Source organism: Nematostella vectensis, chromosome 1, assembly GCF_932526225.1.
Source record: "Nematostella vectensis chromosome 1, jaNemVect1.1, whole genome shotgun sequence".
Taxonomy (NCBI): Eukaryota; Metazoa; Cnidaria; class Anthozoa; order Actiniaria; family Edwardsiidae; genus Nematostella; species Nematostella vectensis.
The window spans coordinates 10,005,471-10,031,266 of record NC_064034.1 but is presented as its reverse complement, the minus strand read 5'-3'; the positions used below and the strand labels follow the sequence as shown (position 1 = coordinate 10,031,266).

Sequence of the window (25,796 nt, the reverse complement as noted above, 5' to 3'; positions counted from 1 at the left end):
CTTTGACATCTCTTAAGTTCGTGACCAATTCGGAAGGTTTCCGACTACCCGAAGGATATCCGAAGTTCCACGACTTTCCGACAGTGACGTCACACTATAGAGGAGAAAGCAACATCTAGCAGGAATGAAGTTGTAATGGCGAAAATCCACTGTCATTCCCTGCTTTCGGGCAGCTCCTGGGACTCGTTCGACGAGGATTCCCCTGACGATGAACCCGAAGGTTAGTGCGACAACCACTCGACCCCAAAGTGTCTTTATTTGGCCAGGCAAAACCGAATTACTGTAGTTTGAACTGGGCTAACGGTATGTTATTTTTTGTGCTAGCCATGGAAGTGGATGAAAACAATACATTTTGCACGTATGAAGCCACGCGATTACAAGAGCAGGGTAAGCACGGGTTAAAATCATGCGCTAGAGCGTTTTATTTTCAAATCCTCTATTGAGTGTTTTTTGTTATTTCAAGGTTTAAGCGTGAAAGTGGTTTTGGCGCGGTATTTTTGCCGCAGGTTCATGGTATCGTAACCCCGTTCCATGACCGGTCCTCATGTACCCCTGAAATCGCACCCCATTGAGATTTCCGACCCAGCTATTTACCATTTTAGATTTTAAAGTATCCTATTGCAATGTTATATTGGGGTACTTAACTCGTTTTTTCGATTTTAACTGCGTCCAATTATAGATCCTCGAGTTAAACCCCCTATTTTTCTCTTCTCTTAGATATGTTGCTGTTTGGTCTCTGTCCGGCTCAGGAGCAAGTGTGTTTGGTGATATGTGATGAGTGTAAACGTGTAGTGAAGGCTTCGGCTTTTCCAAAACATTGTGGTAAGCTCTTTCAAAGCTAAGAGTCCACAGTGCAAGGCAAACTGTCATACGACGTGCCAATGATAACAGTATGTTGTGAATTGATTTAACGCATATTACTACTACAATATCAGGCCCAATAAAGATAGCAGAGTTTCATTATTGACATATGTATTTTGAAAAGCGTTATATCAATTATTCTGTCATATGAGCAAGTCACAAATAGTTGTTCTTCAAACTGAAGAACTTTTTTTAAAATTCAATAACACAGTGTTTATGTTAGGTATCACATTGAATGACATTTTTATTGCTACTAAAAAAACTTATTCGCACCGCAGGTAAATATAATAAAATGGGATTTGAATCAAAATCAGTTAGTGCAATCAGTGCTTTATGAAAATAAGAATGCTTTGATCTTTTTTTTTTAATTGATTTTATGCATTTTGTTCTTCTGAAGGTACATATAGTGATAGCTTGTGCCTAAATGGTATGATAAGAAAAACTTCAGACAAGCTGTAGAATAACAAGGTGGTATTATTAGAAAAACTACAGACAAGTTATAGGTGGTATGACTAGGAAAACTACAGACAAGCTGTAGATTAACTAGGGTGGTATGACTAGAAAAACTACAGAAGAGCTGTAGAATGGTAGGTGGTCTGTGTTGGCGTGGTGTAATCAGGGAAGTCAATCAATACAAAGTTTAAATGGTACATTCTATGGCTCTGAGAACAGAGTGGTTTTGCTTATATATTTATCAGTATTAGCCCTTCTTTGAGCAAAAGAGAATGAAAGGCTAATGCTCGAGGCATAAAATGTATCATTTCAATATTTTTATAAGCTTGTGCCTAATATAGTATTTTGTTTTACTGCTGTTACTGTTACTACATTTATGCATTTCTCTTTGAGGTTATAGAGTTTGTATACATCGGTAAGGCCTTAAGATCCCTACTCACTTATTCTGAGTCAATCTTTTTGGAATCTTATTGCAAACTGTTCTTCAGAGAGTTGAGTTTAATTGGCTAGTTTTGTTGGATATAATGCCTACTGTTAATAATCAGGAATTAATCCTTTAACCAAAATTAAGACAAAGTTTCTTTATTATATTTCTTTAAAATGCCTGATAGGTTTTCTGTTAACTGCTTTTATGTTGGTGAATTATTTATAAATAATAAATTATGTTTTCTTGGTTTTCTTGGTTTTAACAAAAATCATGATAGGGACCTCAAAATTTGTGATTGTGGACAGTTTATAACACTCACACGCAAGATTTCAGCACACGCTACAACCTTTTTATTTTAGTGTAAAGAGAAATCTAATGCATGTACCATCATTGTCCCTCTACCATTGCAAATATTAAGATCCCTATCTAAGCATGAACCTTTTTTTTATTACAATGCAAATAATACTTATACTCATTTTTCCTGGTCCTTATTTGCAGCTATCAAGCATCAGAAAGAGTCACCACCATCAGTTTCTCCTCCGGAGATAATGGACTCTGCCCAAACTATGGAGTCAATCCTACAGTCCGGGTCCAAGTCCTCTCCAAGTGACACTGCTATCAAAATTGAGAATGTTGAATTTGAAGATGATGGAAATGTCAAGATTGAAGAGGTCCCTCTAGAACTGAATCATTCTTTAACTGTAAATATCCCTTTATCAAAGACTTTGCTCACTAAACCTATTGTAAAGAAGGCAAGTGAGAAATCGAATAAGAAATCTCCAAGGAAAGTTATACCTACAAGAGAGCGGGAGTTTGATGCTGACAAACATTGTGGTGTATGGGTTGCAGATCAACAGAAGAAATGTACACGATCACTAACATGCAAGGTGAATAACTTTAGATGGAGCTATAGTCTTGCACCATTGCAAGACTACAACTTATCAGTTTAAGCTGATAGCTAAAGCTACTGTTTGTTTGAAAATATCTTTTTCTTCTGATTTATAAAACAAACCCCTAAAAAGTCAGGTAAGAAATTGTTTGAATATTGTTTTTTGACCTTCAAAAATAAACTCATTATGTTTTTATTACTGTACATTGAGCCCTGATGCAGTAGACAGTCATGCTCAAAGTATAGAATACTGCAGAATTTCAACTGTTGTGAATCCTATCATTTTGCAGACTCATGCCCTGTCTTTGCGACGAGCTGTCCTGGGAAGAAGAAAACCTTTTGATGAGCTTCTAGCTGAACACAAAGCAAGAGTAAATAGTGAAAAAGAGCTCAATAACCAGGCAGCACTGAGAGCACAAGAATTAAAGGCTGCTAAAGAAGAAAACATTATAAACAGAGTCCTCATCAATGATATCACAGATACAGTACATATTATGAATAAGGCTAACGAAAGGTATGGTGCTCAATCTTCTAAACAGTTTAGGTATTATGATGTTGTCAAGGAATTAAAGTCTAGTTTATTATGTGTTTGACAATATTGTTTTGTTTTGAATTCTCAAAACTCTCATCATTTTTAAGAATAACCATCCCTGCATCAATTTGTTCTTTAGAAATAGAATTGAGTCTTAATATATAGTTGTTATGTCAGGTTACATGTAATATATAGTTAATACATAGTGATTTCATTTCATTCCCTTACCTAAGCTTTTTGTTCTCAAGTAGGTGTATGGGAAGTGTGTCAGTTGAAGGTAAGTTTCATTTTAAAAGCAAGCTGACGGGGACTGGACGGGGCATCTTAGATCCATATGCAGTAGCAGCTCAAGCAGAAACAAAATGACGAAAATCTGACGTTAAAAAAGCATTAGGTCAATAAGAGCAAAGTTCCTAGAAAGCAGGCTAACTCTATACCAAACTGCTGCCAATCGATTTTCTATGATTCAATTCAATTCAAGTTGTTAGTTTGCAAACAAAACTAGCAGGGCTTTACATTCTCCTTGTTTTAGTACTTGCTGATTCACGTCTTTGGGTTTCATGTTGTTTGTTTGAATTTAAAGATTGAGTAACTGGTGACATTTAAGTCTGAGAAAACTAGGGAAACGCCCTGATTGTTATGTTTATTTCTTGGGCGGGATAACTGCTTCATAGGAAACTGGCCCAGGATACTGATATATCCCCTAGAGATCATGCACTTGGTTGTGTTTGCCTTCCCATCCAAACTATCTCATACAAGAGTTCATTCCTTTTTTCTGTCAATAGATGAAGGCATTGTCCCAAGAAATCAAGAGGTTGCAGAAACTGATGGAGTAGAGGAGAATCTATCGTACAGTGGAATACCAACCTTATGCCACCATCCGAACCCCATGGTGGTGAGTCAGAGTTCAAAAAACAGACTGAAAACAGATACCTCCCCCCTATTCTGAGTTTTATACAGCCCGTCAAAGTCAAACACTGCTGCACCTAGTCAGCGGTATCCAAGCTTTCCAACAGTGCTTTGCGGTCCCCACTTTTAATCCCTTGTCATTGTGCTGAAGCCAGCACAAGTTGATGGTTGCTTGTATTTTTCATAAAAAAAGTACAGCTATGAGCATATTAGGAGAGTGTCTCAGGACATCATGAAGTCTTTTGGGGCATAATTGAGTGCTTTGCTTATGGATATTTGCAAGCAAAGGTGGATTCATGATGATTTTTTCTTGTTTGGCTTTGCCTGGATGAGAAAATAATTTTCTAATGAATCACCACAGCTCTCCTAAATGCTGTCTTTTCTGAAACCAAATTGATTGCAAAATTGTTTACACTGCTATTCTGGGTCTGTATGACCTTGAATTGATTTGTTTGGCTTCGGGGTGAAAAGACTTATAAAAAACCATCTGACTTTGGGGAGAGGAGTGTTGACTGGCCCTTCCCTAGGGAATTTTCCCCTGGATCTCCCAGAATGCTTTGCAATACGTAAAGACATCTTCGTGGTTGTACAATCCTTCAAGGAGTGGACATTGTGTTTTGAGGCCATGGAAATGTACCTGGAGGATCAGAATAAAGGTATCTATTTGTGTCTTGAGCTGTGTTTGCTGATCTCTCTCCCTTGTGGGGTATTTTGAGCGTTTTATTGAGAGGGGTGATTCTGCTTTTCTCTCCTTGTTCGATTTGAGATTTGTCAAAGAACCTGTGCTATTATTTGGCTTAAGAGTAGATGCCAACACCTTGGTTGGATGCATATTTGCAAGACCATTTATCCCTTAGACTGATGCCTGAGTATCTTCATCTTGTTGTGTTTATTTTGCATTGGGAAAACCACAGGGAGCCCAAATTCTATGAAAATATTTGCCTTTATAAATTCAAAGCAGCAGTGTCAACCCACTTTTGGTACTTTTCCTGTATACATATTCACCGTCAAAGTAATCTTATCACAAAACCTTGCCTTACATTTATGAATTTTTTGGGTTGTGGGTACTTCCCAAAGCCGGTACAGGCCGGTTGTGGGGTCAATGTGTTAGAGCCCTTCTCAGCCACACCTTTGTTTTTAATTTCTTTCAATATTGGAACACAAAATTATGTGATAAAATCTTGGAATAACTATCTAAAGGCAAAGTTTTATTCTTCTTTGGGTCAATTAAATGAACAATATCTCAACAGACTCTCCAAATTAGCCGATAGGTTAAGATATAGTATGCTTTCTCTCAATTGGTGTATTTTGCTAGGACTGACAGAGTCACTTCAACTAGTGTTGTATGTATTTTTTCACAGATGTGTTCATTTGGGGCGAGGAGAGTGGGTCAGGGAGCTATTGCATTCAACCGGAAGCAGGATAGAATACGATGTGCTGTCATGGCGATGGTGGAACGCTGTGTCAACCCTTCGCTTCCAAGGTAATGTTATTTAGATTTTGATGAAACATGTTGACAAGAAAAGTGTACTATTACTTAAGTCTTTATTTTTAGTGATGCATGTGTCAAAGGAAATGTTTTTTGGTATTAGTAAACATGATGATGAGATTATGACAATAAACATGATGATGATGATGGTTAACATAATGATGATTACATGATTGATCAACTTGATGATGATATACATATGATGATTAACATAATTCACATGATGATGACAATTAACATGATGATGGCTTTGCTGTATTTGTGTTCAGCGTGTGCATTGTGATCCCACATATGCTTGTCCACATATCTGCATTTGCTTATTTTACTATTTGTTAGCAATATGAGCCGAAAAGTATTTTGATTTTCAAAAACCATCAATATTTGTCATAAAAGAAAAGACTAAATTTGTATTTATTTTTTGTAATGCAGACATTCGGGGGGCAGGCCTGGTGCTGTAGCAATTTTGCACAGACCAACAGTGAAAACGATAGCACAGTCCAGTAACTCTGGCATGAGTAAAGGTGAGTTTATGATCTCTTGATCTCTTTTTCTGGTGGGCTAGAGTTGACATGTAACATCATTACAAACAGGAACCAGCAAATTATTATGCCATAATCTGTTTCTTTTTTTATTACTTTTCTGGAAAAAAGTGCTTTACTCTTTTCCATAGCAATCGAGTGGGATGATGTTGACTATAGAGTTGATCAATTTTTATTATCCTATCAGGGGTTTCATTAGGCCGTGGCGGCCGGCGGAAGTGCGGGCTATTTCTCACCAAGCGCAGCTACGTTTTTTTTTAATTCAAATTTTATTTCAACTAAAAAGTTAAAATAACTTTCACCCCCTACTTATCAATCTCCATCGCCTACTCTGAAAGTTTATGAAAGCCCTGTCCTATAGTTTGAAAACCCATTTCCTTCAAGGATTGTTATTAGTAGTTTCATTCCCTCACACAATATCATTGTTCCATGTAATCCAAAAAAGCCTCTAGACACTTGAATTATGTGGTTTAGATGTACAGGAGGCTTCTCCCAAGAATGAAGCATGAACTGCAATAACAATAACTTAGCCATTGCCAGTAAAGTAGTTTACATTTTTATTCTAGGTACATCATATGCAGATAAATTCAAGAGTCATGGAGTGTTTTCATCATCTAATAAAAACTTAAATAACTTTTTGAAAGCACCTCCACCTCCAAGGAACAAAGCTTTACGGCAAAACAGCATGCCACATAGTAACACATCAGGATTGGTGGAGAACTCGGCTGTCTATCAGACTTTACAGCAAGGCAAAAGGCGGATGAGTGATTCATCTTCTGGACACTTATCTGTCACGAATGAATCTGTAGAATTCCTTAAACCAGATGCGAGCTCTCAGGCTTTCAGTGACATGGGAAACATTATTGCTAGTATTGATGCTAATGTATCAGGAGGACAACCGGGACACCAGATGTCGAATACAGTGTCAAATGCCTTCCTGGCTGTGGCTAGTGTGAGCGGGGATGCTGGTGTCAGCATGGGCCCTGGTATTGCACTGAATTCAGGAGCTATGATCACTGGAACCAGAACTTGTTATACTTCAATAGCCACGCCTTTGACAGCTACAATAAGTGATAACCGTTTTAATAATGCAAACACTGCTGGGATGCAAGGCAGGGTGACTATTGGTACAGCAGCTACATCTGCTATGCCTAACAAAGTTGTACAGGTAAACATCTATACTTGAGCAGTCTCTTCTGCTTGTCTGTCATACCATCAGTGATAAGTCATGGCTGTAGTTAGAAAATTCTGTGTGTTTTGTTTGAGAGTTTTTTTTTGTATGTTTTACCAGTTTGCACATCTATTTTGTCTCATTATTTTGTGTCCTTTATTTGTCCAGCTGCTGAGGCAGAGAGAGTGAACTACTGACTAGCAGGAAAATGTATTAGCAGAAAAATGGATATTAACAGAGTTATGCAGTTATTCCTTTCTGTGTACCATAAATGTTTTTGTGCCCAGCAAGGCTAAAGAGTTCATCCCTTAAACAATGAAGCAAGACAAGCAATCCTTTTGAAAAAAAAAAACATTCTTTGGCAATTAAACACTAATAAAAAATACAACTTAGCAAAAAGTAAAAACGAATTGAAATAGTACAAATATCTACACATTTTGCCCTTAAACTGTAGCTCACAGTCGCACTTCGACCTTGAAGAAAAAGCAAAATCTCCCTTATTTGTAAAGACAAGGCGGCATTCTGTGGAATGTTTGTAATATTTTTTGTCCTTTTGTGATTGTCAAAAAGTGATGGGTTTTCTCTTGTATGTACTTATCCATATAACTGTTTTTAGGTTGCTGGTCAGCTTGATGTTTCAACGGGTAAAGTAACAGTCACCACAGCTGGACATGGTCCACTGGTGTTTACCAAACAGGTACACATAGAGAAAGAAATATTAGGTCAAACGTCAACGAAACCACTCAACACAGACCACCTAATTATATTACAGCTTTATATAACTAGAAAGACTACAGACAAGCTGTAGAAAAACTAGATGGTCTGCATAGGTGTGGTGTAAACAAGGTATAAATCAATACAAGGTTAAAAAGGTATGTTAAATGCCTCTGTGTAACAGAGTAGTTGAACAGACGTAGCCCTCCGTCGGAGCAAAAGAAACTGAATCGGATGCAGGAGTGGTATTTATAGTATAATGTGCATACAATAGTCGGTAAGCCGGCGCCTTGCGTGCAGTCTGACAACTGAACAATAGGCTATTAGAGCGCGAAGCTTACAAGAAATACAGTAAATGAGATTGCTAGTGGTGCATGTGATATGGTCCGTGACAGAGTATGACTCTCCATTGGGTCCGATAATGTGGGTGGTAGGAACGATGTAAAGGGAATACTATCCTCACTTTTAGGCTCGGAGGGTTGCAATGCAGAAAAAAAGATCAACGGAATGAGCGCGATAGAGAGCGTTAGTGACAACATGTGCAGGATAACCCTGGTCACTAAAGAATTTACACATTTTCTCAGATTGAGAGCTAGTGAAAGTTAGAGTTGTCGCTGCAAAGTTGGCAAAGTCTGAGAAACTGTTAGTAAGGGGTAGCTGTTTTAGCATGTCGATGAGATGGATGTGGATGAGAGGAAGAAAACAAGATACCTGTGTGAGTCAGTGGGCCTGTAGTACACTAAAGTGGCTAGGTGACCATCCTTGATGGAGAGTGAAATATCCAAAAAGGTGACCGAGGTCCCAGATATTGCCTATTGTTCCTTTGTCAGACCAGGCATGCAGCATCGGCTTACCGCCTATTGTCCGTACACTATACTATAAATACCACTTCCCCATCTGATTCAGTTTCTTTTGCTCCGACGAAGGGCTAATGCTTGAAACATAAGTGCAACTACTGTGTTTCACAGAGGCCTTTAACATACCATTTCAGCCTTGTGTTGATTTATACTGATATTACAACTTGTCCGTAGCTTTTTTAGTTATACATTACCAGTTAGAAGGTCTTGTAATTTTCATGCTTCCCTTACAACATTAGAAACATGGAGGTTTGAATTAAATATAAAGTATGATACTGATAAAGTAATACTGAGTAAAAAATGATACTGATAAAGTAATACTGGGTAAAAAATGATACTGATAAAGTAATACTGGGTAAAAAATGGTACTGATAAAGTAATACTGGGTAAAAAATGGTACTGATAAAGTAATACTGGGTAAAAAATGGTACTGATAAAGTAATACTGGGTAAAAAATGGTACTGATAAAGTAATACTGGGTAAAAAATGATACTGATAAAGTAATACTGGGTAAAAAATGGTACTGATAAAGTAATACTGGGTAAAAAATTCAAAATGTTTCTTTTCCCAACAGACAACTGGAGGCGTACAGGTATCAAATTGTATAGTAAATGGAACAGGCCCATCGCAAACACCTAAAGGCGCCAATATGAAGGGGTACCCAGTCAGCTTTGTCATTCAAAACAACACAGGCCAGCCTGCGGGCTCAAACCCAGGCTACACCAAGGGACGTAACCTTGTGTTCAACAGCATGGGCGTGGCCCAGTTACAACAACAGGCACTGGTGCAGCAGTCCCCTTCTCCCATGCAGCAGCCACAGAAAGGTATGATAGCAGGTGCATACCTAGGGTGATGCGCAGAGTGTGCGTGCCTCCCCCTCCCCTTTTTGGCCACCAAAAAGTGGGTCATTTTTTATTCATTGAAAGATTGCCAAGTACTATCTATGACTACCTGTGACTGCCTGCCCCCCTCAGCAGTTCAGTGGTGGCAGGTCCTGCAATTGGACTCCAACAGTTTGGTATCCAATAGAATAAAAAAAAATGTATTGCAAAAAAAAAGCATTTCCTTGGTCCCTTAAGATGTGCAGTATCCGTAAGACACCTTATGCTTACATGTGGACCAGAGTAGCCTGTGTTGACAGCCGAGGTAAAGTTTAGCTGTCAACGTAGGCTAAGAAAAGAGTCCTCTAATTAAATCTTGGCGGTGCAGGAGTGAATATCATCAGTAGTTCTGATAGGCCACAATGTTCACAAGAGTGTTTGCAGTTAAACGATGTTTAGCTTTGATTACTATAAATCATACTCACCTCTTTTTTGCTCTTCAGGAAAAGTCTCGGTACGGAAGACCTATCAGAAAGGCCAATCCAAGAGTAACCTTCAAGTAAAGATTCCTCAATCACCATCTCCACAGCAGCCATCACCAGGACAACTGTCGCCTGGGCAACCGGTTACACAGAAAACAATAGTAGTGTCGAGTCCACAGCCAGGACAGCAAAATTTGTACCTGAACCACCAACACATGTCGAACACCGCGTCTCCGCAACCGATTGTCCAATTGAAGCAGCAAGTAGAACAGCAGCAGCAACAACTCCAGCAAATCACCCTACAACAACAGCTACAACAGCAACAACTACAACAGCAGCAACTACAGCAGCAAAAGCAACTGAACCCACAATTCGTCAAACAGCAACTACCAATCCAACCTCGCATCGCCCCAGCGCCACCTAACCTGGCCCAGCAGACATACATAACGCAGCAACAGTTCGGCAACAACCAAAATATAGTAATCAAAAACACGGAACAGCCTCTGAAAAGCCCGCCAAACTCTGTGTTTGTCACCAACGATGCTCACATTCAAGCTACTGTGGTGCACAAGCCGCAGTCAAATGTGGCCTGATAGGAGTATTGCCAATTGGCTTATTGCGACACCGTCACTTTTTCACTTCAATCAATACGTTATTTTCTAATGGAATTCTGTCTTTCCAGGCTATTTTTATATTCAATTAAAGGACCTGAACATGATATAACTGAATTGCAAGAGGTGCAGTAAATGAAAAAAAGGGAGAAATTATAAAGACATACAATGACAAAATATAAATAGATGGTGTTATTTTTCTTCATTTGATAAATTAGCATCTCAAAAAGTGTTTTTTTTTTTTTTTCAAAATCTAAATTATTAATGATTGTCACCACATGGATATTTATAGATCTGTCTTTGGAAGTTTGGCAAATCTATTTAATGTTAAAAGCTGATTATGTGTTACTCTAGTTTTCAGGAATTTTGCCAACATAAACTTTGGCTTCTTTCCATTCCCCTATCAAACTGGAATTTAATAAGGTTTCCGTGCATTTGAAAAAAATGCTCCAAATGTCTTGGCCATTTTTCAATTAACATTTGTGGCATTATGTCCAACGTCATATCCCAAAACGACTCTTTAAATGTCTTGAATCAAATCACAAATCAGACTGAAGTTGGACTGCTATTTAGAACAGTCTTGCCAATCATTTTGTAAGCAAGCTTTTATATCTATCCGAAGAGAGACTTTGATACAACTCTGACTAGCATTTGTACAGAAACCTGGTCTTCTTTTTTCGTTTATATTTGTCAGAAGTTATCGAACCTTCAATGATTGATCGTTTTCTTTTATAGAAAATTTTGGGTATGATCGTCAGGAAAGTTTTGGGAGATTTACTTTGACGTCATGTGGACAAACGTCACACAGTTAGTTTAATTGTGACGACCACTGACGTCATTGAGACATCCCAAACAATATTTTCTACAAGACGTTCGGTGGTCTGGTCTCCTTGTGTGATACTCTTTTTATTGCCTTGTCGATATCTATTGGTATATGTACAGAATTATATATTCCATGCCAAATTACTGGCTGGATGCAGAAACAATAACTTTTGTAAAGCTATTTTGTAAATAAAGTATTTATATGTGCAAGTTGTCGAGGTCTGGAATTACTGTAATTGCACAGAAGACGTCACAGGGTGTCGTGAACAACTGTAACTCGACAGCGTCTCGTTTCGTACTTTTTTGTTCATGACACGATATGACGTCATCTGTGAAGACAGACGCACAAATATTTGCTGTATTTGGAACGATGCATTTTAAAAAAGAACAGCGTTCGCCTTAAGCCTAACTTCGCATGCTTATTTGCTAGTTTTCTTTAAACTTTATATTTGTGGTCATACAGTAGCAGGTTGCACCGAAGTCCAATAGAGCTTTTCAAGAAATGACTTGCCCTTTTCTCTTGGGTTGCCTGTGGGCTCTTCCTTCAGTCACTCTATTGTCACGTGAGATTAGCTTTCTTTCAAGATGGCTGCCAGCGCAGGTTGATTGTAAGTGTTTTGCGTTTGGATCTACGATGTCAGAAATACTATTCAAAGTCCTGATCGTCGGCGACGCAACGGTCGGTAAAACTTCATTTGTTCAGCGATATGTGCACGGGAATACACGGCGAGAATACAAGCCTACAATAGGAGGTCAGTGAAAGGATGCACTAGGATTAGAATCGTTCCCTTGTAATCCTATGGGAAATAAAATATAAGTTGAAGCTTTGTTTTGACTGTTTCCTCTATAGAGCTAGTTACATTACTATATTAGCCTTGTTTGTGGTTTTTAAGAGGAATTGTGGTGCAGAAAGGGGTTTAGTCCCTCAAGAGAAAATTTCACCCACCAAAGCAAGAGGAAGAGAATAGAGAGATGGGGAAATTTTCTCTTGAGGGATTAAACCCCTTTTTGTGTCCCAATTACCCTTAAAAACCACAAACAAAACCGCACACCCCCAAGAAAAATCCTGGGTACGGGCCTGCAACTTCAAATTATATTTTATTTTCCCGAAGGATTATGAGGCACTGATTCTTATCCTGGTTTGCCTGTGCTTCAGCTTAACTGATCATCGAAAAATCTAATAACTTATATTAAAAAAAACCCACCAAACGTTTTGCTTTATGCCTTTGTGTTTTTTTTATTATATGCTAGGACAAGACATGTGTTGTTGATATTTTCAAGCCCGATGAAAATAGGACCTACAAAAAGGCCGCATGTACATAAAGTTTACATCCTCTTTTGTTTTTAATTTGGGGGTTTTAGTTTTAGGGTAGTACCATTTAGATGAAATCAAAACCTGTGGGATGATAACTACTAGGGCTGAATTAGTACCAAGGGAAATTGTCAATGTTTCTTCCCATAATCTAGGCAAAGAGTACTTATTTTTGTCTGAATTCGTTTTTGAATAGAGGCAGAAACATCTAACATCTATAACTTTACAGTTATATTTGCCATTTTTATACTAGAGATGTACTTTAGGTAAATAATTTCAGTGTGTCTATTTACCCCGACTAGTTTAAATAAATACAGGCCTTTGACTCGTTATATGTCATGACAAGCTAAATAAGTGGAATTTAGTTTGTCTTACCTTTTATACCAGATGAACTATCCGGAAGGTGTATTATATGTCTGGACACATACATCTCTAGTATGAAAACAACTTTTCTATGGCATTCATGGCATATATTTAAATTTCAAGACAATAATTGTGAATTGATTGATTGTAAATAAGTACAATAATTCAACTGTATAATAAGTGAACACTTTTTAAAACAAGGTTGTTCTTAACAATTAATATATCCTAACCTGCAATGTAAAAATGGGTATAAAGTGCTTCATGTGTCAAAAGAAAGTGCAAAGTTCTGTTGGGTAACTGCCATTCTTTCATATACCTCTAAAGATGCACATGACTTTCAGAACTATTAATTTGCCATTCATGCAGTATATGATGCAATACATGTAACACATTTGGATTAGCAAATGGCAACTTCGCTTCTCTCCTAAGCCTTTGTTTTGAAATATATACTAATTTGTTAACCTGAATGATTTCTTGCAGTTGATTTTGCATTGAAGGTCATCCCATGGGCTCAAGATGCAACTGTTCGGCTTCAGGTAAAGTAAAGGTAGTATTTAGGTGGCATACAGACAAGCTCATACAGGGAAAGACATTTCTTATCCAAGGATCGTCAAATACTAGATAGATAGATATAGTTTATTAGCAGCTTATACACACAAGTACATGGCTGTCACCCTAACAAACATTAATAAAAATACAAAAGCAAGTAATACAAGAGTCTAGCTACTTTTAGACTACCCATCCCTAGATAAAAAACAGCCATATATAAATTTAGTGACCTCCCTCTGCTCTGTTATAGGAGGATTTATTAGGTTCTGAAAAAGGAGGCTTTCATCAACATATCTTTTATCTTTCATGACCTTTTTAACCATACAACATCTACAACTGCTACTCCCCTCCCCCTCAACAATTCCTAGGTATGCACCTGAAATTAATTGACCAACAGCACAATGTCGGAGGCTAATTAGGTATAAGCAGATTACGGGATTACCTTCACTATTAAATCCTGGCTAAACATTCAAACATGTTTGTCAAACATTGAAATCGAACTCTTGTGTGAGAATGTTTTGGGGAGGTGGCTAAACACAAAAACATTTTCATAAAACATGAGCGCATGCACTCTGTTATGATTACACAAGAAATCAAAGTGGCGCCATGAGAATTTCAAGCTGTCATTAGATAAAAGAACAAAGCGCGCGCAATGTTTCGTGTGATGAGTGGCTAAAAAAACGTGCATTCAACGCAAATGTTTGATGAATATGTTTTGATCTCGTTCAAACATCTGTACATATTGTGGAAGTCAATTGAGTGCCATGTTTTGTGGGTGGCTAAAGGTACAAACAACGTGTCAAACGCAATGTTTGACTAACATGTTTGAATGTTTAGCCAGGCCTTTACAGACACCCTTGTGACCATGATTTAGTGTCTGTTATAATAATCCATTCAAGGTCGGACACAACCAGAATAACAGAAGAAAAAAAACAGCATAGGAGGGAAACGGTGATACTATAGAAAATTATTTTCGCATCCAGGCAAAGAAAAAGTCAATACAAATTCACCTTTGCTTGCTATAAGTAAAGCAATCAATTATGCCCCTCAATTGTCTTTATGACGCTGTAGGGCATTCCCCAAATAAGCTAGTATCTGTATTTTTGATTGAAAAAAAAAACAACAACTGTCAAGTTATGGTTGCTTTGGCGCAATGACAGAGACTGTTAAGCTCTGTTGAAAAGCTTTGATACCGTTAACTAGGTAACAGCAAAAATTATTGCTTTTGACAGGCTGTAAATAAATACATAGGGTGGGAGAGGTATCTATTTTCGGTCTCTGTTTTTTTTTATTTGTTAACTCAGCTAAGAAATTCATAGCCAGGGGCCAATTGTTGATGAAGTGATAAACTATGAAGTTTTACTAAAACTGCTTATTTTTTTTTCAGTTATGGGATATAGCAGGTAAGTCCTAATTTGATCATGTTTCCACCAAACATGAGCCACAACATTATACTGCACATATCGTACTGCACGTATTGTACTTATTGCTAATAAAGTGTACAAAACTGGAGATAAATATTTCATATTCATATAGTGCAGATTAACATCACCAAGACATGATCAAATGTCCTACACATGACTGAAAAACTTGTCATTGCATAGACCATTGCAGGCCATTGTATTATCCCTATTGGTTCTTTTATTGTGTATATCCCAAGTACAGATTACTGAAGTGCAGTGAAAGGCTTGACCTTTCATCCTTATCCTGTTAACTTACAAATACTAGTCATTTCATTTACATGAATAAATACTTTACAGGCCAAGAGAGGTTTACATCCATGACAAGAGTCTACTACAAGGGAGCTGCTGCATGCGTCATTATGTTTGACTTAACCAGTCAACAGACATTTAGCAGCACCATTAAATGGAAAAATGATCTTGATAGTAAATGCAAGCTACCGAATGGAAAACCAATTCCCTGCATTCTGGTCGGTAATAAGGTAAATTGAATCCTAATGCTGTAAGTGATAGTGACCTTTGTAATTGATAAATCTTTTTTGCATACTGTGTACTTTTTTGTTCACTTCACGCTGTTTCATCATCTGTGTATCTATTAGAGGACAGACACACTCAAAAATGATATCTATTTGTTAAATAGCTCAAAATGTTGTATCAACACAAAATGTAATACATTTCATTACAAATTCTAATATCAAAGCAAAATTAATTCTTTTCACCAGAAAATGTAATGCATCCTTTTTGAATATAGCTGTTATAGTGGTTTCAGCACTAGGATTCAAGTGTAAATGTGATTAACTCAACTTTACATTAAGTGGTTGTGTTGCCATGGTCATATTTTGTATTAGTATTACACTTTTGGCTGTATTACATTCTGTGGCACTACAGTGTGTTCTTTTTGACTGATATAACAACTTGTGTGTTATTTTTGTAGAGTGATTTGTCAGCAAGACCTGTTCCCAAGGAGACTATTGACAAACTCTGCAGAGACCATTCATTTCTGGGTTGGACTGAGATGTCGGTCAAGGAGGAAGTCAATGTCTCAGAAACTATGGAGTGAGTGTGTTTGTGTATGTTTTTATTTGTTTCATTGTATTTGTTTTTTTTCTTTGTGATGTTTAGTGTCAGTACAAAAAAATGCCTTAATTGCTACCCTCATTCATTTGTTTACTATCTATATATTCAATTTTTTTACTCATCTTATGTTATACAGTAGAACTCCGCTAACTAGAACTTAGCTTACTCAAATTCCCAGCTAACTCGTACTAAGTTTGATTTTCCTTGGACCTAATTTTAAGTCATTTTTACTCTGCTAACATGAATTCCCCGCTAACTTGAACTGATTTTTGCTTCCCTTCAGAGTTCGAGTTAGCAGGGCTCTACTGTACAAATAAAATGATAGTGTCATGTGCTGAGTTAGTGTCATATGGCTTACAGACCCCAAATAGTGGGGTACTGAGAAAAGAGTCCTACATGGTTTTATAGTTTTGTTTTGAAATGCTCTATTTGTACAACCTAATCACAACTCCCTGGCTAAAGCATTTTTTTAAAATTTGCTGGTAGGAATCTTGTTTTCAGCTGCTAAAGAGTGCCTTTCTCCCAGGGGGGACTCCTGTAAAAACAGACAGGTGTGATTATCTGTAAAATCAATTTAAACCCTAAGTGATAGCACTTAGGGTGTGGTCAACACCTATAGGTGTGGTCGAAGCAATGAAGTCCAGGGATAGCAGAAGAATTTTATACTCTTAAATATTGGACAATCACCCCTGTCTAACTGTTATGGAGAGTCCCCCTGGGATATCTCCCTAGTAACTCCATTTTTAATTTCAGATACCTCATTAAGGAATTAATGGAGAATCATGAGGAAGAATCGAATAGTCCTATCCAGAATCAACCTGAAGCAGGGGGATTTATTGAACTAAACAACCACCGAAAACAGCCAGAAAGACGAATCTGTTGCTAAAATTATTAAAGTATACATAGCTTATTATATTTTAAGGAAATGCACCAATATAGAATTTGTGCAAGGAGACAAATTTAGCTTTTATAAATATATACTTGCTATCTGGTGTATGTGTTGTCTGTTTTATTATGCTGTCAGTGAGGACTTTTGTCACGAGGGCCTTTTTATCAAAACTGCTGTAATAAAATATTATATTTATTTACATTGAATCCTTTTTTTATTCTGTGATTATTACTTTTTTATCATTAACAAATTCATACATTATTACTTTATTTTTGTGTTGAAACCAGAAGTAGATTGACTGTATAAGTCATATTGTTGCAACAGCAACAATTTATTTTATTTGCTTCTATATCGTACAATTCAGAGGCAAAAATAAAACATATTTACACACTTAAAGTAGACTTATACCTTACATATGAAATAAATAAATAATTCAAGCAGGATAGTGTCGATCTCTCTCCCCCCTCCCCCTCTCCCTTTTCCCTCCACCTCTCCCTCCCCCTCCCCCTCCCCCTCCCCCTTTCCCTTTCCCTTTCCCTTTCCCTTTCCCTTTCCCTTTCCCTTTCCCTTTCCCTTTCCCTTTCCCTTTCCCTTTCCCTTTCCCTTTCCCTTCCCCTTCCCCTTTCCCTTTCTCTTTCCCTTTCCCTTTCCCTTTCCCTTTCCCTTTTCCTTCCCCTTCCCCTTCCCCTTTCCCTTTCTCTTTCCCTTTCCCTTTCCCATTCCCATTCCCTTTCCCTTTCCCTTCCCCATTCCCTCCCTCCCCCCCCTCTCTCTCTCTATTCACCTTGATATTCATTCAAAAGAGATCAGAGGGTGAATGTGACCAATGTCAGACGGTATGTCTGGCACAGGCCCTGTGTTTGTGTTTAAAGGTATTGCCATAAACAGTTGCACACTGGAAAGTACCACCATGGTAAGGCGCGCGCGAACAGTTTGTAAAGGGAAGATACGTGAAAAGTAATGTTTATCCATTTATGTATTGAAGAGATGTGATTGGATCGGTCCTCACTTTAATAAAGTCCATTTTCTATTTCAAACGTCGAACGCTTTCAGCGGCAAACTAACAAAACATCGATTCTTTTGACAATATCCAAAGATATAATACGATTTTATAGTCAATTTACAGCAAAAATAAAGTGCAGAATGAATCATCCCTTGGAGACACCCCCGGCCCCCTCTGCTGTATCATGTGACCGGTATACCTGTGGACTTCTACACTTTTGTCACGTGAATCATTACACTTTAATGACTTCCGGCACTGTCTGGTGCTCCGTAATGTCGGAGATAGCGTTCAAAGTGCTTCTAGTCGGTGATTCTAAGGTCGGCAAGACATCGTTTGTGAAGCGATATGTTTTCGGGATGAATACACGGAGAGAATACAAGGCGACGGTAGGAGGTCAGCGTTGACATTTTTTATAAATATAAGTTATCACATTGTATTTTTCATTTCCGGTTTACTAACATGTTCTACAAATCTGTTGATTGTCGAACGACAATCAACAAGGCCAGGCCCTTGAATTAAAACCTTTGACAATTGACTTTAGCAGAAGAGTTAAACTTAAATTGATTTGTTTAGTAGTGACTCTTATCATAAACTATTTAGGTGACAGTTCGAGACAGACGCAGGAGACAGTGTTTTCTCTTGACGTGACCATATGTTCTTATATATACTCTTGCGTGACAGTATGTTCTTGCAGTGACTCTTGACGTGACCATATGTTCTTATATATACTCTTGCGTGACAGTATGTTCTTGCAGTGACTCTTGACGTGACCATATGTTCTTATATAGACTCTCACGTGACAGTATGTTCTTGTAGTGACTCTTGACGTGACCATATGTTCGTATATAGACTCTTACGTGACAGAATGTTGTTGTAGTGACTCTTGACGTGACCATATGTTCGTATATAGACTCTCACGTGACAGTATGTTCTTTTAGTGACTCTTGGCGTGACCATATGTTCGTATATAGACTCTCACGTGACAGTATGTTATTGCAGTGACTCTTGACGTGACCATATGTACTTATATAGACTCTCACGTGACAGTATGTTCTTGTAGTGACTCTTGACGTGACCATATGTTCTTATATATACTCTTGCGTGACAGTATGTTCTTGTAGTGACTCTTGACGTGACCATATGTTCTTATATAGACTCTTACGTGACAGTACGTTATTGTAGTGACTCTTCGTGACCGGACGTTCACAATCCGTTTTAGTGTAGAAACCTACAATGTTTTCTGCTTCGGTTGTTAAACAGAGAGACAAACGCGCACTATTATTAATAAGTTTTGAACCCTATTGCCGCGGGCCAAATGTAATGTAAAAACCGTCAACACAGAGCCTATGTTCTTGGCGCATGCGCTATGGAGTTTGATTGATGGCATAGTTAATTGAAAAAGATTTTTCTTACAGTTGACTTTGCATGTAAGGCTATACCATGGGACCAGAACACGACTATCCGCCTCCAGGTAAATGGAAAAAATAAGAGACTTCCACTGAGAAATCAGGTCTGAGTGGCAAATTCACGCCAAAATAAACACATCAATTACTGCGTCCGACAATGATTTGTAAGCGCTAAGTGAGTTGCTTTATGATGTTGTTATTCTGCCGTCAAAAACCGAAGCGCGAGTTTATCACTCATCCAAAAAGGCATATCATTTCCCTGTGCAAGTCCTCTTATTAAAATGTATTGGACATGTACGTCGCCCGCAAAGACAGCTGGATTTCCGATCGAGCATGCTGGGAAAAACGAATGGCCACAAAAGTGACATGTACGTCGCCCGCAAAGACAGCTGGATTTCCGATCGAGCATGCTGGGAAAAACGAATGGCCACAAAAGGGCGAGAAGCCCCGTGCAAACTGCGCCAGCATTGCTTGTGAGACGCTGGCTATAGACGTTGGCCCAGCTAGCTGGTACTGGCTGATGCTGGCAAGTGTTGGTGAAATTCTGATTGAGTTCAAACTTTTGGCCAACACTTTGCCAGCATCTCCTTAGTCTCCTGGTCATTCGAGCATATCACAGCTTTGCTGGCGCAGTTTGCACACGAATCCAGCAATGCTGGGCTCATTTGCATCGTTTACATAGAAAAAAAAGCTCGCGTCCGGATAATGCTGTCAAAAAGAATAAACATTACCGCATCTTTATAATCAAAGAAAACATCGCAAATTTTTGGTCGTGAAAACGATATATGACTGAAGTATCATGCAGAACACAATACCACGCTGCTACTTTCTAATTATCAGATTAAATTCGTTGTTTTTTATCGTCTTCTTATCACTCGTAGTCGTAAAAACGACGACCGCTTCAACATCAGGGGAAAAACAAACCCGAATTTAACCGGAATCCAGCGGAATCTTGGGTAGCCTTTGGTCCCGTCATGCGTAACTTATTCCCAACATGCCGGCCATGTGTTGGGGCAGTTTGCACACCGGCCTGACTCCGGCCCAGCACTCCACCATTATTGCTAGGCCAGCATTGCTGGCGGGTGCTCGCGCAGTTAGCACAGGGCATCAGGAACGAAATCTTTGCCGTCTTTGCAATATTTAAATCATTTTTTCTCTCTCTTATTTTTCAGTTTTGGGACATAGCGGGTAAGCATTTTAGCTCTCTCTCTCTCTCTCTCTCTCTCTCTCTCTCTCTCTCTCTCTCTCTCTCTCTCTCTCTCTCTCTCTCTCTCTCTCTCTCTCTCTCTCTCTCTCTCTCTCTCATCGTTCAGTTTTGGGACATGGCGGGTAAGTATTTTAGCTCTGGATAGAGTTTCTTTTGACTTTATTCCGTATTTACTCCTTCAGTTACCGCGGCGTTTTCGTCATACAATTGCGACGTTTATTCGGAGACGGTGTAAACACGGAAAGAGCATTTACTTATCAACCACTTCAGATCAGTTTTGTAATAGTAAAATAATACTATTAGGTGATACATACATTGGGAAAAAAAATTTGTGCGCTGCGTTTATTTGAAGGGGTCTTTTCAGGCGCGGCCTGACTTCATATGCTGCTCCAAAAGACCATCATGGTCTCTTGGCTGCTCTTATTCTTATTATCTTCACATATTATTATCTTTAGATATTATTATCTTTACATATTATCGTCTTTACATATCAGGCCAGGAGAAATATACGTCCATGACACGTGCGTACTACAGGGATGCTACGGCGTGTATTATCATGTTTGACTTGACTTCTCAGCCGACATTCAGCAAGGTCGTATTCTGGAAGGAAGACCTTGATAGCAAGTGCAAGCTTCCTGATGGAAAGCTAATCCCTTGCATTCTGGTAGGCAATAAGGTATGTACCTATGGCATTGAGAGTGCTAAATAACGTATGCGCATGCGTGTGTTCTGGCGAAAACAAACACAATCGCAGTGTTGAATCGTTCGAGTAAAGGTCCAAACGGCTGACTCCAGTCGCTGTTTTGACTGACTGTACAGCATTAAAACCATACTGTACATAAGATGACAGATTTGTTCGATAATGAGGGAGTCATAAAGAAAATGATAGCCTTGGCGATAGGCTTGATTCCTTAGCCATTCACAAAGAGTTGACATTTCGCAGGTAAAAAGTTTACTCCTCTGATCTTATTAACTCTTATTACTCCTCTGTTCTTATTAACATCTGAAAATCCAACGGTGTTTTCAAAGAAACTTTATTTTACAACACTTGCGCGTAATCTCGCTTTCTCATTGATTGTTAGCTATGGTAAATCAGAGGACATTCCACGGGAGTCGTCATTCACACAATCCTTGCAGGTTCACTTGAAGCGAAAGAGACGAAAAAACGAAATTTGGTTCTCAACCTTTTCTATTAAATGTATTTTACATAAGTAACGAAGACTGCAGGGTTTTGCAGCTAAAGTTTTCAATTTTTGCTGATCTACGCGCGCTGCAAACACCAGTCACACACACACACCATTTTAAACGAGCGCGCGCTGTTTTGATTTTTCAAAATACTGTTTTCGTTGATGTGTTTGTTGTAGAAAACAAATTTCTCATAGTTTACCGTGGTATGTACACTTATACACCACGATATTCGTCATCTCATGATCAAAATTAACTGCTGCGCGCCTCGTGATTCCACAACATTTTGATCATGAGATGACGAATATCGTGGTGTAATAGAGTATTACCACGAAAAACTATAAGAAACTTGTTAAGCAACCACCCCGGCGAAATGGTGGTGGTGAGTGAAGGGGGGGAGGGGCCTGCTGTTTAGTTACAAGCTAGAAACGCGCGTTAAATGGTAAAAAAAAGTGTGGATGTTGCTCAGAAAAGTGTGGGTGTTGGGATTAAACGACGAATATATTTTAGGTTTAATTTATGAGTGTACCCCTCCTCTTCCGCCACCCCTGCCACAACCCGATAAATATGTGATACTTGATACTTGATACGATATTTGAATGAGGATCAGTTGCTTTAATTTGCCGATGCGAAATAGATGCTTTGTGTTACTCGGTAATGCGCAATATCGTAATAAAAATGGCGACGCGATTTTTTATCATTTTGTAGAGTGATCTGTCTGCAAGACCTGTTCCCAAGCAGACAATCGACAAACTCTGCAGAGACCATTCATTTCTGGGTTGGACTGAGATGTCGGTCAAGGAGGAAGTCAATATCTCAGAAACTGTGGAGTGAGTACACGACAAGCGCTTTAGGTTAGACGCCGTACAAAATCGCCTAGTGTGTCGTAGGCTTTAAGTTTTAAACCGCTCGTTTACAGACGCCATGACATACGAGTACACGACTCTTTAAGACGTCGTATTTACTCGTTTAGACGCCACGGCTAGTGAGTACACAACAAACGCAGTATTCAGATTATTCAGATGCCTCGGTCTTTTTTTAGTTTCTTGTAACCCAGCTGTTGCGTTTATTTGTAAATCAAAGATTGTGCATCGATCAAACGGGGGTGAGAGTTGATCAGAGTTCAACTCTCTTTAGCTTTCACAGTGTTGCGATCAAACGGTGTAAATACGAGCTCATTTTCGGAAAAAAATAAACATAAGATTAAGTTTTGGAATAATTTGTAATAATTACTTGACTTCGGGATTCTTCACCGAATTACAAGTTAAATTTCACTTTTTGTTAAAAATGCTGCCCGAAATACTCTCATTTACGCGATCAAACGGCGCCAACTCATCATTCTTAGCGGAATGCTTATTCTCATAATGGCATCCTTAGCTCTAATAATAGGTCGCTAGATCCATGTAGAATGTTTTGTTTTTATCTAGATATACATTTAATCGCCTGATAATACTGAAACAGTTTACTTACCACGTTTAATTACAGGTTTCTCGTCAAAGAGCTCATGGAAAACCATTACGGTGAATCAAGTTGTGCTATCGAGAATCATCCTGAAGGTGGCGGGTATATCAAACTCAGTAACCATGAAAAACAACATGCTTAGAAACGAACCTGTTGCTGATGCCATGGTGTTTTTAAGTGATAGAGCAAATGGGGTAGAAACCCTTTTTAGGCATACGCAGCTAGCATTCTCCCGTCCAAGATTAGTTAGATCAAGAATTAGAAACAAACGGTTAGGTTAACCACACGGAGCCTGCGAACGGTGGACTTGTATAGCGACATACTATATCCTTAAACATAGCTGTAGCAGACCTCTAATTATTGGGGGCACGATTCAAAACCGATAAGAAAACAATGGGTGGCATAGCCACGCCCCTGTTCATTTCCTTAACTTTTGATTTTTTTTGGAGGAGGGGGGCGGCTACCCCAGTGCCCCACCCCTTGCTACGGCTCTGCTATATCATGTGTTTAGTTGGTTTGAAATGTTGAAAATTAGCCAGGAACGCAGCTGTGGCTAGAAATGTTAGTCTGAAAACCCTTCGGGCAGTCTTTTACAATTTAGAACTCATAATTCTAATTATGAGCCCAAGGGAACCTCCTCGCTATAAATTCGAATACCTTCGACAACTCGAACAATCGTTAAAAAGATTTTACCGCCAATAGTAACGACTGTCAAATGGCAGTTTGCAACTACAGAACCTCTGTAACAAAACCGCCTGCTTTTGTTTCGATTTGGGTTTTGTGGGATCCCTGTGGCTATGTAACGCAATCCGCTGACAACTAAGACATCACTTCTCTGATCAATCTATTATTGAGCTGTTGCATGTGTTCAATTCGTTTGCTGTGTTGGGCCACTGGAATCCAAAACTAAACGGTAGTCTTCTTCCAAAGATTAACCAATCAAGCATCCATTCAAGTTGAAGTGGCTTTTCTCTTGCGACTTATATTGTTTGCTTCGTTTGTGGTATTCCACCAACTCGAAAACCTCAACTTGAGAATGAATGGGGACGATTTCCTCCTTTTTCTGCTGAAGCCTCTAATGTTACTCCACTTGACTGCTGTTCAGGTGAGAAATTAGCCATATCCTGTGATTTTAGGATGCCCATTGTGTTTCAGAACAGATAAGTTCGTAATGGCGGGAAAATGTGCTGCTTCGGTGGTAGTAAGGAGGGGGGGGGGGGGGGGGTGGTATCATCTCCCGTTTTCGGTCAGGATTACGGTTACAAGATTTCTAGGTGTAGAGTTAAGAAAATGTTTCCAAAATGATAAGTTTATAATCACCAAGTAGTAATCGTAGCATTGTCATAAAGGAGTTCAGGTGTGGAAGCAGGGGCGTAGGCTGAGGGGTGGCCCAGTGGGCCCCGCCCCCCCTTCAAGCAGCCAAAAATACAGTAAATGTATGAGACATTATCTAAAATACATGAGAAAATGCCTCATAAGGACCTTTTGGGCCCCCTCCTGTTAAAAATACTGGCTACACCGATGGGAAGTGGCTTGTGATTGTGGGAGGGGTTATAAGAGTGAGTAACAATAATCTGGAACTTGGTCAAGTGTTTACAACATGATCAGGCAAACAACAAGAGATTGTATAGTATTTTCTTAATCTATACCATTATGCTAATAGATACACAGAGAGAATCTTTGTACTGATATATTTAAGTTGCTTGTTTCAGTCCTCCTTGTCACAATGCTAAAATGTACTTTAATTATATTCAAATTGAAAAATAAATTTCTTAGTGACTGAATAATAAACTGACACTGAACTAAAGGGAATAGGACATGGTTGGTGAGCTCATACAATTTTTATTCGCGAGTTGTGATGAAATCAAATAAAGGAGTGAGTCTTTGAGCCAGTGAGTTTGATTCATCACTACTAGTAAATAATAATTGTACAAGCGAACCAACCACGAATTAATTTGTTTATTATATATATATATATATATATATATATATATATATATATATATATAAACTGAGATTTAGAAACTAGAAAAAAATTATTTAAACATAGAAAGAAACTACAATCATTTAAGCTTATTTTCATTTATTATGGCAATAAAAAAATCGACTGAAATCAGTTTCTTAAACTTATTCTTAATTTAAAAAAAGGGAAGTAGAGTTGAACTTTTTCGAAATTGTGTACAAAACAAGCATACAAAATAGTGAAAATAAGAGTTTTCAACGTCAAAAATGGTCTGTGGACAAAATAAGTTGTAATGTAAGCTGTTGACTTTTATCATCATTTTAGTTACCATGGGTTTAGTTCTT

General features: G+C 38.5%; 3 protein-coding genes across 4 annotated transcripts; all 3 read left to right on the top strand.

Annotated features, from left to right (window-relative positions):
* Positions 1-77: 77 nt before the first annotated feature.
* Positions 78-11,787, top strand: LOC5520401 (ataxin-7-like protein 1). Of its 2 annotated transcripts, none has more exons than XM_048725796.1 (13): positions 78-220; positions 325-387; positions 718-822; positions 2,240-2,628; positions 2,921-3,144; positions 3,414-3,439; positions 3,948-4,057; positions 5,433-5,554; positions 5,990-6,081; positions 6,666-7,267; positions 7,887-7,967; positions 9,416-9,665; positions 10,166-11,787. In XM_048725796.1, exons 1-13 carry the CDS (start codon positions 136-138, stop codon positions 10,735-10,737), a joined length of 2,721 nt encoding a protein of 906 aa, XP_048581753.1. In that variant the 5' UTR covers positions 78-135; the 3' UTR covers positions 10,738-11,787. The 2 variants fall into 2 exon arrangements, with proteins under 2 accessions (XP_048581753.1, XP_048581749.1); XM_048725792.1 differs by having other exon boundaries at positions 3,411-3,439.
* Positions 11,788-12,114: 327 nt separating this feature from the next.
* LOC5520302 (ras-related protein Rab-7L1) lies at positions 12,115-17,668 on the top strand. Its single transcript, XM_048725811.1, has 6 exons — positions 12,115-12,329; positions 13,733-13,788; positions 15,189-15,204; positions 15,562-15,743; positions 16,196-16,317; positions 17,092-17,668. The coding sequence occupies exons 1-6, from the start codon at positions 12,212-12,214 to the stop codon at positions 17,222-17,224; spliced, it is 627 nt and encodes a 208-aa protein (XP_048581768.1). The 5' UTR covers positions 12,115-12,211; the 3' UTR covers positions 17,225-17,668.
* A 790-nt stretch (positions 17,669-18,458) lies between these two features.
* LOC5520404 (ras-related protein Rab-7L1) lies at positions 18,459-25,166 on the top strand. Its single transcript, XM_048725787.1, has 6 exons — positions 18,459-18,623; positions 19,646-19,701; positions 20,809-20,824; positions 21,338-21,519; positions 22,737-22,858; positions 23,514-25,166. The coding sequence occupies exons 1-6, from the start codon at positions 18,473-18,475 to the stop codon at positions 23,629-23,631; spliced, it is 645 nt and encodes a 214-aa protein (XP_048581744.1). The 5' UTR covers positions 18,459-18,472; the 3' UTR covers positions 23,632-25,166.
* The last annotated feature ends 630 nt before the right edge of the window (positions 25,167-25,796 follow it).

Excerpts from the sequence above, each read along its gene's own strand:
- LOC5520302 (XM_048725811.1), top strand. The coding sequence starts at position 12,212 with ATGTCAGAAATACTATTCAAAGTCCTGATCGTCGGCGACGCAACGGTC. Across the intron at positions 12,330-13,732 it reads ATACAAGCCTACAATAGGAG|TTGATTTTGCATTGAAGGTC; the intron begins GTCAGTGAAAGG and ends GATTTCTTGCAG. Across the intron at positions 16,318-17,091 it reads AATGTCTCAGAAACTATGGA|ATACCTCATTAAGGAATTAA; the intron begins GTGAGTGTGTTT and ends TTTTAATTTCAG.
- LOC5520401 (XM_048725792.1), top strand. The coding sequence starts at position 136 with ATGGCGAAAATCCACTGTCATTCCCTGCTTTCGGGCAGCTCCTGGGAC. Across the intron at positions 3,145-3,410 it reads ATGAATAAGGCTAACGAAAG|TAGGTGTATGGGAAGTGTGT; the intron begins GTATGGTGCTCA and ends TTTGTTCTCAAG. Across the intron at positions 3,440-3,947 it reads GGGAAGTGTGTCAGTTGAAG|ATGAAGGCATTGTCCCAAGA; the intron begins GTAAGTTTCATT and ends TTCTGTCAATAG.
- LOC5520404 (XM_048725787.1), top strand. The coding sequence starts at position 18,473 with ATGACTTCCGGCACTGTCTGGTGCTCCGTAATGTCGGAGATAGCGTTC. Across the intron at positions 18,624-19,645 it reads ATACAAGGCGACGGTAGGAG|TTGACTTTGCATGTAAGGCT; the intron begins GTCAGCGTTGAC and ends TTTTTCTTACAG. Across the intron at positions 22,859-23,513 it reads AATATCTCAGAAACTGTGGA|GTTTCTCGTCAAAGAGCTCA; the intron begins GTGAGTACACGA and ends GTTTAATTACAG.